Source organism: Leuciscus leuciscus, assembly GCF_965113295.1.
Source record: "Leuciscus leuciscus genome assembly, chromosome: 24".
In the NCBI taxonomy this organism is placed as follows: domain Eukaryota; kingdom Metazoa; phylum Chordata; class Actinopteri; order Cypriniformes; family Leuciscidae; genus Leuciscus; species Leuciscus leuciscus.
In genome coordinates this window covers 27,641,707-27,651,928 of record NC_138723.1, presented here as the reverse complement: position 1 = coordinate 27,651,928, position 10,222 = coordinate 27,641,707, and the positions used below count along the sequence as shown (strand labels likewise).

The following is a 10,222-nucleotide window of genomic DNA, read 5'->3' as shown; positions in this document are numbered from 1 at the left end:
ACCAATACCTGCTGAAGAGGGGTAAACAAGAGCTGAATTACACACGTTTGCAGACATTAAGTGTGTGTGTGTGTGTGTGAGAGAGAGACGCTTGTGTTTGTGACAGAGACAGACACATTTACACTAAAGTTTTGTCCTATTGTTCTATCAGAGAAACTGACAAACAAACAATGAATAAATAAACAAACAAGCTGGTTTGACACAATCATTTTTATTCTATAGACAAAAAAAAAAAACACACACAAAAAAAACATTTGTGCTTATTTTTGAAGCAGTAAAAATAAATAAATCAATTTAAAAAAAATATTTTCTTACCATGAAATGTTTCAGCTTGTGTTTTGTTGTGCTGGAACTGTAGCAAACTAATAAATGACACATTACCTAAAAAAAAAAAAAAAGCCTGATTTAGAACTTAAATATATGAATAGATAGACAAACAAACAGATACATGACACATAACCTAAAAAATACACGATTAAGAACTTAAATAAATAAATACATAAATGACACAACCCGAAAAAGCCTAATTTAGAACTTAAATAAATAAATACATACATTTAGAATAAATAAATGACAAAAACTAAAAATATGATTTAGAACTTAAATAAATAAATGACACATAACCCTCCCCCAAAAAAATTATTTAGAAATAATAATAAAAAATACATAAATAACACATAGCAAAAAAAAAAAAAAAAAAAAAAACGGATTTAGAAATTAAATAAATAAATGACACATAACCTAAAAAAAATACCTGATTTAGAACTTAAACAAGTAAATAAAATGACACATAAGAACTTAAATAAATACATGAATGAACAAACAAACTGGATGTCCTTTTTGGATGTTGTTTTTTTCAAATTTGTTGATCATTTCTAAAAGAAAGAAAGAAAGAAAGGAAGAAAGAAAGTTAGTTTTATGTCTTTTATGTGGATGTATCTTTGTGGACATTATATGATGATGCTGTTTCAATCAGTTTGAAGAGCTTTTCATTGGTTTCTCATGAAGCACTAAAACTATTGAACTTTTAAGATTCCCAAATATTGCTGTTGGTTATGACTTCCATAACTCAGCCTCTGTTTTTAACCTTGAACTTCCTCCATCAGACTCCTTCTAGCGTGTACATATATGAAATCCCACACACACACACACACACACCTCAGCGAGGAGACGGGATCAGAGATGGTTTTAGGGAGGGGATTACATCTCCAGACTTACTGGTGCCAGGAGTTAATGGGTTCACTCAAGGCCGATTGAGACGTCTTCATTACCACACTTGTGAAAACTGAAGGGGTGGAGATCAGGACAGGGGAGGATGTTTCCTTTGATCCGGGCCAACTGAATTGTAAATGAGCTGGGATTAGCCCTATAAATACTTGAGCCTCATGCTGGAGGTGTTGATCAGTGAACCCAAAGCCACGCTTATCAGAAGACAAACACAGATCTGACTCGCTCAGTCACAGGACTTCACTTCTGGAAACTCACCTTAAAGAAGAAGAGCTGCATTACCTTGTTTGAAACCGGATATTTGTCTTTTCTTTGCTGGATTTGGAGCCGTTCTCGGAGATGAAGGGGCATTTTTCCATCGAGTGGCTTTCTCAGAGCAGCCAGGCCTTGTGCAGCTCGGCATCATCCACACATCCCTCAAACTCTTGGGACGGCCCGAGCACCTCTGGCACGGCGTCCGAGAGCCTTCCCGGCTTCTACAGCAGATGGAGACCGGAAAACACGGAGGCTCAGGAAAAAAAAAGTACGGAGCCAGCACAGCCGGGAAACAGTTTGCTCTGTACATCTACACAAGAGACCGAGTCAAGTGATATCCAGCAACACACTCACGGTAAAAAGCTTTTCTAATAATCCAAGAGTATTCTTCTATATGCATTTTTTTTTTCGTGATTTAATATTGTTATTTTATATTGTTTTTCATAGAATTAACAGTAAAATCGCATATATAATTTAAATTATAAAGCGTTTTTTTTTTTATAGAAAAACTCTTATTTTAAATACAGATCTAAAATACTAACATTTTATTTTATATTTAATTTAATTAACTTGTTTTTGATTTAATTATTTGATGTAACGATTCTCCATACATTTCTCCTGATTCTCCATGTTTAACAATAGTTAAAAGTAAAAGTAAAAAGTAAGCTTTGCCAACACAGGAATAAAAGACATTTTAAACTATATTAAAATTATTTTACATTTTAAATAATCATTTAATGTAAAATTCTAAAACACTATTGTTATCTTTTTTGTATTGAATTACTAGTTAAAAAAGTCGAAATATTCTTTAACATGGTAACAATGGTTAAAAGTACTATTAAAATACTTTTTTCAAGTCATTTTGTTAGTATCTTATTTAAAAAAAAAAAATATTTGAATGCTTACAGCAAATCAAAAGTTTACATACGATCTACGTTAATCTAATTTTGTGATTTTTTTCTTACATTTTCTTCTATTTATATTTCATTTGAACATTTTCAATTTAAATCCAAATGTATCATTTTTCTTTCCCTCTTGCGAAGTGGTTTTTTGAGACCTGATCTGTAAATGAATCTGTGTTTGTTTTCTCCTAGCGTCAGAGGCCGGATTCAGCAGCAGCACGGAGGAGGAGGAGACGTCCGGGTACGAGAGCGAGGGGGGCCGTTCTCTCTCACCTGGGGCCCTCAAAGAACCGGCTCCGTCTGCATCTCCCTCTACTGGCCGCAGACCCCGAACAGCGTTCACCGCCGAGCAGATCAACAGCCTGGAGAAAGCCTTCAAGAGGAACGCTTATCTGGGAGCCCAGGACAAAGCTGAGCTCTGCAAAAGACTGAATCTGTCTGATAAACAGGTATGGTAACACTTTACAATAAGGTTACATACATTTGTTAACATGAACTAACAATGAAAAATACTTCTTAAGCAGTTATTAATCTCAGGGTATGTTAACACAACAACAGTGTAGTAAAAATCTTTTACTTTTGCCTTTTTGAGAAGTTTTGCGTACAGACGACAACATTGTAAAAACAGATTTGCAAAAACGACTAAAAACGCTGTATTATGCATGCCAGGCCAGTAGATGGTGATGTCACTGTAAAGAAACACTATGTGCCACAATTTCATGTTTTTGTAGTTTACACAGGGCCGACATTGGAATCTCTTTGAATCCCGTTTTTGTTTTCAGGCTCCCAAAACATCGTTATCGTATAAATGAACGGCCAAAACACATACAAAGTTTTACGTTTTTAGTTCAAAACGCTGTCGTGTAAACGGCCCCTTTGTTTATGTTAATTTAAACATTCACTTATGTATTATTAAAATCAAAAGTTGTATGTGTTAACATTAGTTAATGCACTGTGAACTTAAGGGCCGTTTACACGTCACCATTTTCAACAAAAAAATGAAAACTTTTTGAACAGGGTTCAAAGTGCAAGTTTTCAAAAACTACAGTTATTGCCTCTGTGTAAACTACAAAAACGCGAATTTGTGAAAACAGTGAGGTCATGCGCATGCGTATTACCGTCTATAGGCACATAATGTTTCTTTACAAAGTGGCATCGCCATCTACTGGCCTGCCATGCATAATACAGCCTTTTTTGTGGATCCATGTGAACGGGATCGTTTCGAAAACGTTGTCATCTGAAAAAAGCAAAGGAAAAACATTAACATTTTTAGTAGCCTACAACGTTGTCGTGTAAACTTACCCTAACACGAACAAACAACACAGAATTTTATTTTTATTAACTAACATTAAAAAATTAAACCTTATAGTAGGCTAAAGTGCTACCATATTATATAACGGACCAGAGCTAACATGAACTAACAATTAACAGCTGTATGTTTATTAACTAATATATTAACAAAGATTAACTATCTTTGTTAGTTCGCAAACATTAGCTAATTGGACCTCATTAGGTGCTACAAAAATGTATTTTCAATAATGTGATTTAAGTGCTTCAACTTGTTGATGTGCAAAATATGACCTTACGTTATGCTTCCCTCCATCAGATCAGAAACTGGTTCCAGAACCGACGCATGAAGCTGAAGCGGACCGTTCAGGATAGCCTCGCTCACGCCTGCCAGGCTAAGGTCGCCTCGCACATGATGCATTACTCCGATCTGCACGGTTTCCGAGCCGCTCCGTATCCCAGCTTCTACGCGGGGGTCCAGGAGAGCGCGACACCGTACGGCTCCGGGTTCCACTACGGTCCTGCCACCTCCGGGGGCCTGCCTGTGGACGCCCTGTATCAGTACAGCCAAATACAGAGCCTTCCCAGCAACCCCTCCATGATGTACCCGCCGTACCACTCTCACTACTACAGCACACAGTGAGAGGAGAGCCCGCCAGCAAACCCGCCATTTCTGCCTGTTACTGTTAGTCAAGGCTTTGTTTACATCTTTGCATTTGTGAATACAGGGTGAAGTGCAATAACAAATGTGATTTTTTTTTTTTTTTGAAGAATTATTTAAATATGTTTGTAAATCTTGAAAAATGTCTATGTGTACAAGAGGAGTGTATAAATAAATCTTTTTCTATTTGACTACACCACTTATGTTCTCTTTCAAAGGGTGTAAAGTGCTTAATTACTACACAGTATACTAACTTTTAAAAAACTAAAAATATTAAAAAAAAACATTTATTGCTGCTAAATGCTGTTCTTTTGAACTTTGTTAATCAAAGAATCCTGAAAAAATGCATCATGGTTTCCACAAAAATATTAAGCAGCAGAACTGTTTTTAACATTGATAATAATCAGAAATGTTTCTTGAGCAGCAAATCAGCATATTAGAATGATTTCTGAAGGATCATGTGACACTGAAGAATCATGTGACACTGAAGACTGGAGTAATGATCAAAAAAAAAATTCAGCTTTGATCACAGGAATAAATTACATTTCTAAATGTTTTCAAAGAGAAAAGAGTTATTTTAAATTCTAATACTTCAAAATGTGACTGTATTTTTATATCTAATAAATGCAGCCTTGGTGAGACGAGAGGACTCCTTTTAAACATTCCACAAACTTGAACACAAGTGTAGATATCATTTATACTGAATTGAAACTAAACATTTAATCTTACTTATTCCTTACAACTATTATTGTATAATTATACCATCAAAATACAAATATATTTTGTCATGTCATTATGACAAATAGTTCCTCTAATGAAACAATATTTTGTTTTTCTCTCTATCCTACTGCACATTTTAAAGTTACGGTCAAACATATATGGCTACAACCTTTTGTTAAATAACAATCAGCCGATTATCAACTATAGTCAAATGTAAAACTATAAAAATAGTTGGGACTTGAATACTTTTACCTGAGCTCATTTAAAATAAGTTTTTATGAGTAAAATTGACAGCCCACCCTGAGGTAATTTCACATGTACTTTTTGTTTCAAAAGATATATACAATGGGAATATAGCTGGAAAATTGTTTCTATACATTTATTCACATGATCCCATATGTCAGATCCAAGAATGACTATTATCAGCCTACATTTTTAGGCTGGTCTGCCTCAGCGGTCTAACAGCAGTCGTCAATGTCACAATGATTGAGATGACCAATCAAAGCAAAGAAGACAGGGCTTCCCGTTTACAGAAGTAGAGTCAACGCAACACTTTAGTTTTAATGGTGAAAGAGTGCATGGGAAGATCCAAGTAGCTAAATATTAAACATTTGACAACAGTTTTACTGTAGAAACTAAATTAAACCAACAATATGTGATGGAAAGTTGAAACTACTGAACTATCATTTTCCATGAGTCATTAATTAATAACTGAATGCAAGGAGAAACATTGTTTTAGACATATAAAGAGTGAATGTGTGCATATTTTAAAATAAAAGGATTATTTGCAGCCTTGGTATCAGGATTCAATTCAATTAATACATCTCTTGCAGCAATTAGCACAGCATAAAGCTAATCAAAGGATTATGCATTAAATGAAAATCACAGAAAAACAAAACATTTAGAAAAAAAAAAAAGTATTTTATTGTATAAAACAGACTTTAAAAAGCCAAAAATGAAACCCACACCTCAGAAAAGCCCATCTCTTAACCCAACTAAACAAAAGGCAGGATTAGTTTTCCTTTTTCCCCAGAACACGTAACATCCCTCCCCCCCGTTATAATCATGGATACAGTACGTCAAACTCTAACCTCTGTTATGTTAAACTACACTTACCAAACATAACCAAACAAATGAGGAAACAATAAAAACAACTGCTTTCTCAACGCTGATTGCTGTTGCTATACAAAGACAGTCGAACATCAATCCATCTTATACAGTTTTCTGCTGGCCCTTCTTTCCGATCAGAGACTTATGGATGTGTGGAATCACACCTGTAGGGAAAGACGGAAACAAATGGAATTAAAATAATACCAGTCTTACAACTATAACAGCATCAGTGTTCATTTTTGTTTTACAAATCACACCACATCTGAAAAATCACATGTTACGCAAACAAAACTCACCTCCGCCAGCAATGGTAGCTTTGATAAGCGAGTCCAACTCCTCATCACCACGAATGGCCAGCTGTAAATGCCTTGGGGTGATACGCTTCACCTTCAGATCCTTGGAGGCATTTCCAGCCAACTCCAACACCTGCCAATATGACAATCACTGGGTTTGCATTTGCTTTACAGATGCACTAGAGACGATTCACGTATAGCAGAAGAGTCACAGCCAGCCAACGACCTGCCACTATGACATCCAACAGGCTTGTTTAACAAACGGTGCCAAAATAAATCCATTACCTCAGCAGTCAGGTACTCCAGGATGGCTGCGCTGTACACGGCTGCTGTGGCTCCAACACGACCATGGCTGGTAGTTCGGGTCTTCAGGTGCCTGTGGATACGACCTACAGGGAACTGAATCGCATAAACCAAAGAAACGGTCAACATCATCATACGGTTAAATTTAACATCGATCCATTTTTTTTTCTCTCTGGTAAAGGAATCCATACCTGCAGACCAGCTCTCTGTGATCTGGAGATTGCTTTCGCCTTGGCTTTCCCGCTGTCCTTTCCAGCCTTTCCTCCTGCCTGCGGAAGCACAAGAAAAAGGACTTATTATGGTACTCAAATGTCCCACCAAGACTCATTGAAATTACATTGTGCTCAATGTAAATGAGGCATGTTTTCTTCAGAACAAACGCAACAAAAAGGAAGCAAAATCTGGTGAATCGGATCATTTTGTGAGTTACGTAGGCAGTGTGTATTGTTATAGACCATTTTCAAGAGTGAAGTGATAAAATGAACAAAAAAGATTAGTAACTTAATCATTTTTGCTCGGAATTCTTAAAAATAGCTTGAGCTTCTTTAAGTTTATCTGACCAAGCTACAGCAAACAATATAAGAAAATGCCTTAAAGGTTTGACTTTTATTTATAAACACTACGTCTCTAACATTACTCTACTAACTTAAAAATATAGCCACCAGGCAGAGTCATAATGCGTTTACACGCTAAATTTAGTTTAAAGCCGGGAAACTTTGTCCTGCATTACAAATATTACATTTACACACATTTTCCGGCTTTTTAAATTCCTTTTTAAGAACAATACACCAAATTCACTTTATTCCCGTGGTCGGCGCTCTCTTCCCAAAACACTGCAACCCACAAACACTGCGAGCTTATTAAAAGCCATCACGTGCACAGAATTAAAGCACGGCACAATTACGGTTTATACAGAACACATCGTTGCGAGCTATGATTTATTTGAGAATTTAGACAATTAACAACTTATCTTACCATATCGTCAGACGAGCTTCTTCTCTTTTCGCTTGAAACGGAGGGAAAACACAATGATGCCCACTTCAGCGATAGCGCGCTACGGTCCAGCGTTATAACCAATCAGCGAGCTCCGTCTTGGTTTGAAATGGTGATTTCGTCCAATCACAGAGCGTTTCACTATGTGGGTGTTTTTTAGTTCTCTTCCTTTTTTTTTTTTACCGACCACCAGTGCGCATGCGTGCCGCCGTCATCTTACATTACATTAAAATCGATTAAACTATTATTTTGAAGTGTTGGTAATGTTTCGATCACAATAAAATATATAGACTAATAACATGTCATATATCTAGTGTAGCCTATGGTGTTTTCAAAGCTCCAATGCAAACCAAATAAATATTGAGGATGTGTTGTCTTTTACTTTATTAAAAATGTATAGTCTTTTACTATATCTCTTGCAGCAATTAGCACACCATAAAGCTAATAGGAGGAGCTCTTTCTTATCAGCTCCTCCTTCTCAACACCCCTAAGGCTAAAATGGTAAAAGTGCCCTCGTGAGTTTCTTTCATTTTGTTGACTTTGACGACACTGTGATGTTTGAGCTACTAATAGACAACAGGAGGTGTAGCTTATAAGGCAACTTAATAAAACAAACAGGTTTTTAATTTCCCCTCTTTGCAATACTAGAAAACGGAGCAAGTGAGGAACACAGTTTGTTAGTCCTATGTATTTTCTTATTATTTAATGGCTCTTCCTCTTCATCCCAGTCTTCCTCTTTCAGTTCTTCTTTCCATCACAGGATGATCAGTGTTTTTACGTGCAGTTGTGGGAATTTGTCTCTGATAATATTTGACCAGCTGTGAAATGCCCATAGAAGCGTGTTTCTAAGTGTTTACAGTGTTTATGTCCAACATATAATTTTGCAATGTTTTTTTTATGCAGGCCCTATTCAAAACACTGAGTGTGCATGGATGAGCGGCATGTAATAAATGGAATAATTAGTGGATAATTTAAGAATTAATCAAAAATAACTTTTGAGACAAATGAAATATGTTTTGCTCATCTTGATTACTATAACATTCAATATTTGTTTTATACTATAATTATGTTAATATGATTAATTTTCAGTTTCACAGTGATTTATTGCCATCACTAAAGCACATTAGAACAGTGTTGGAAAGAGCAATAATGAAAACAATTTGCAATCATGTGCAAACAAAACATTCGTCTTATTCAACCAGTTACATGTTGTTCAGCCCTGAATACCTTCTACAGTTAAAAGCGATACAAGAGTAATAATTAATCATGTGCACAACACTTTTTTACTTTATTCAATGCCACGAGAACATCAGGCCTATCACTTACATTGTCACATTAACATTAGCTGCCAGGAAATGAAAAAATTACATAAAAAATTACATAAATTCCAGTGCTTTCAAAGCATTACATGTTTTTAGCGGTTTTATGTTTTTAGTTTGTTCCAAAACATTTACATATCATTTATAAAATGTGAAAAATTTGGTTAGCACTGAGTCCACTTCTTTTTATGTATAAGGTATTTTCCTAATAAAACAAATAACTGTATAATATGTTGTTCTTTACATTGCAAATTGTCATTCTTAGTATAAAAATCGCATTTCTATCATATACTATTACGTTTACGTTTTCTATTCATAATATTTTCAACATTTTGTGTTACCACAGTGAAAAAACAGATGCAAAATAGTTTCTTTAGTGCACAAAATTCACCTAAATGAAATATTAAGCTTAAATCTTTCCAAAACATGCTTGGCAGGATACATTCTGTGAAGTAGCCTATCTTGTAAAACACTTCCTTAATTTTGTTATTAACACAAAACTTATTTAGCAATTTCCATGCTTTGACCTGAGAGATACAGAATAAAGAAGACCAAAATAATCTTGCTGCAGGAAAAGACACAGAACAAAGAGCATTTCTTATATCCTCATTATTACATTTTTTTATTATTATTAAAAAAACACCAACATTATCAATGAAAATGTTACCCAAAGATGTTCCATGTTGATTTCCACTGAATTAGAGTTCTTTAAAGGAACACTCCACCGTTTTTTGAAATAGGGCTTATTCACCTTCTTTCCTACATTTAGATAGGTGGGCAAATGCATTTTTGTCTCAGTGCATGCATTGTTTTAGTTTGACAGGGTCGGCGCTAGCTTAGCTTAGCACAATGAATGGAATCCTTTGTTGTCAGCTAGCATGTCCTGAGTAAAAGTGATATAAAAAAAAAAACCCCACCTAATTACTTCTTGTGGCCTGCGTATTCACAACAAGTACAAAAAGTGATGCAGATTAACACTAGGCGATTTCCTAGGCAGATATTGACTTATATATTAAGGACTATATTAGGGGGAAGCACAGGCGAAGCACTGCTACTTGGGCTTGATATCTCTGCGCCCAAGTAGCAGTGCTTCACCTGTGCTTCCCCCTAATATAGTCCCAAGTCAATATCTGCATAGGAAATCGTCTAGTG

The 10,222-nt window shown here is 35.5% G+C and overlaps 2 protein-coding genes across 2 annotated transcripts; one reads left to right on the top strand and one right to left on the bottom strand.

Moving 5' to 3' along the window:
- Window positions 1-688: 688 nt before the first annotated feature.
- On the top strand, window positions 689-4,518 carry ved (ventrally expressed dharma/bozozok antagonist). The gene is made up of 3 exons (XM_082158770.1): window positions 689-1,837; window positions 2,577-2,833; window positions 3,991-4,518. The coding sequence occupies exons 1-3, from the start codon at window positions 1,567-1,569 to the stop codon at window positions 4,312-4,314; spliced, it is 852 nt and encodes a 283-aa protein (XP_082014896.1). The 5' UTR covers window positions 689-1,566; the 3' UTR covers window positions 4,315-4,518.
- A 1,070-nt stretch (window positions 4,519-5,588) lies between these two features.
- On the bottom strand, window positions 5,589-7,886 carry h2az2b (H2A.Z variant histone 2b). Its single transcript, XM_082158103.1, has 5 exons — window positions 7,734-7,886; window positions 6,950-7,027; window positions 6,741-6,854; window positions 6,459-6,588; window positions 5,589-6,326 (listed from the first exon to the last, which is right to left on the bottom strand). Exons 1-5 carry the CDS (start codon window positions 7,734-7,736, stop codon window positions 6,265-6,267), a joined length of 387 nt encoding a protein of 128 aa, XP_082014229.1. The 5' UTR covers window positions 7,737-7,886; the 3' UTR covers window positions 5,589-6,264.
- Window positions 7,887-10,222: the final 2,336 nt, after the last annotated feature.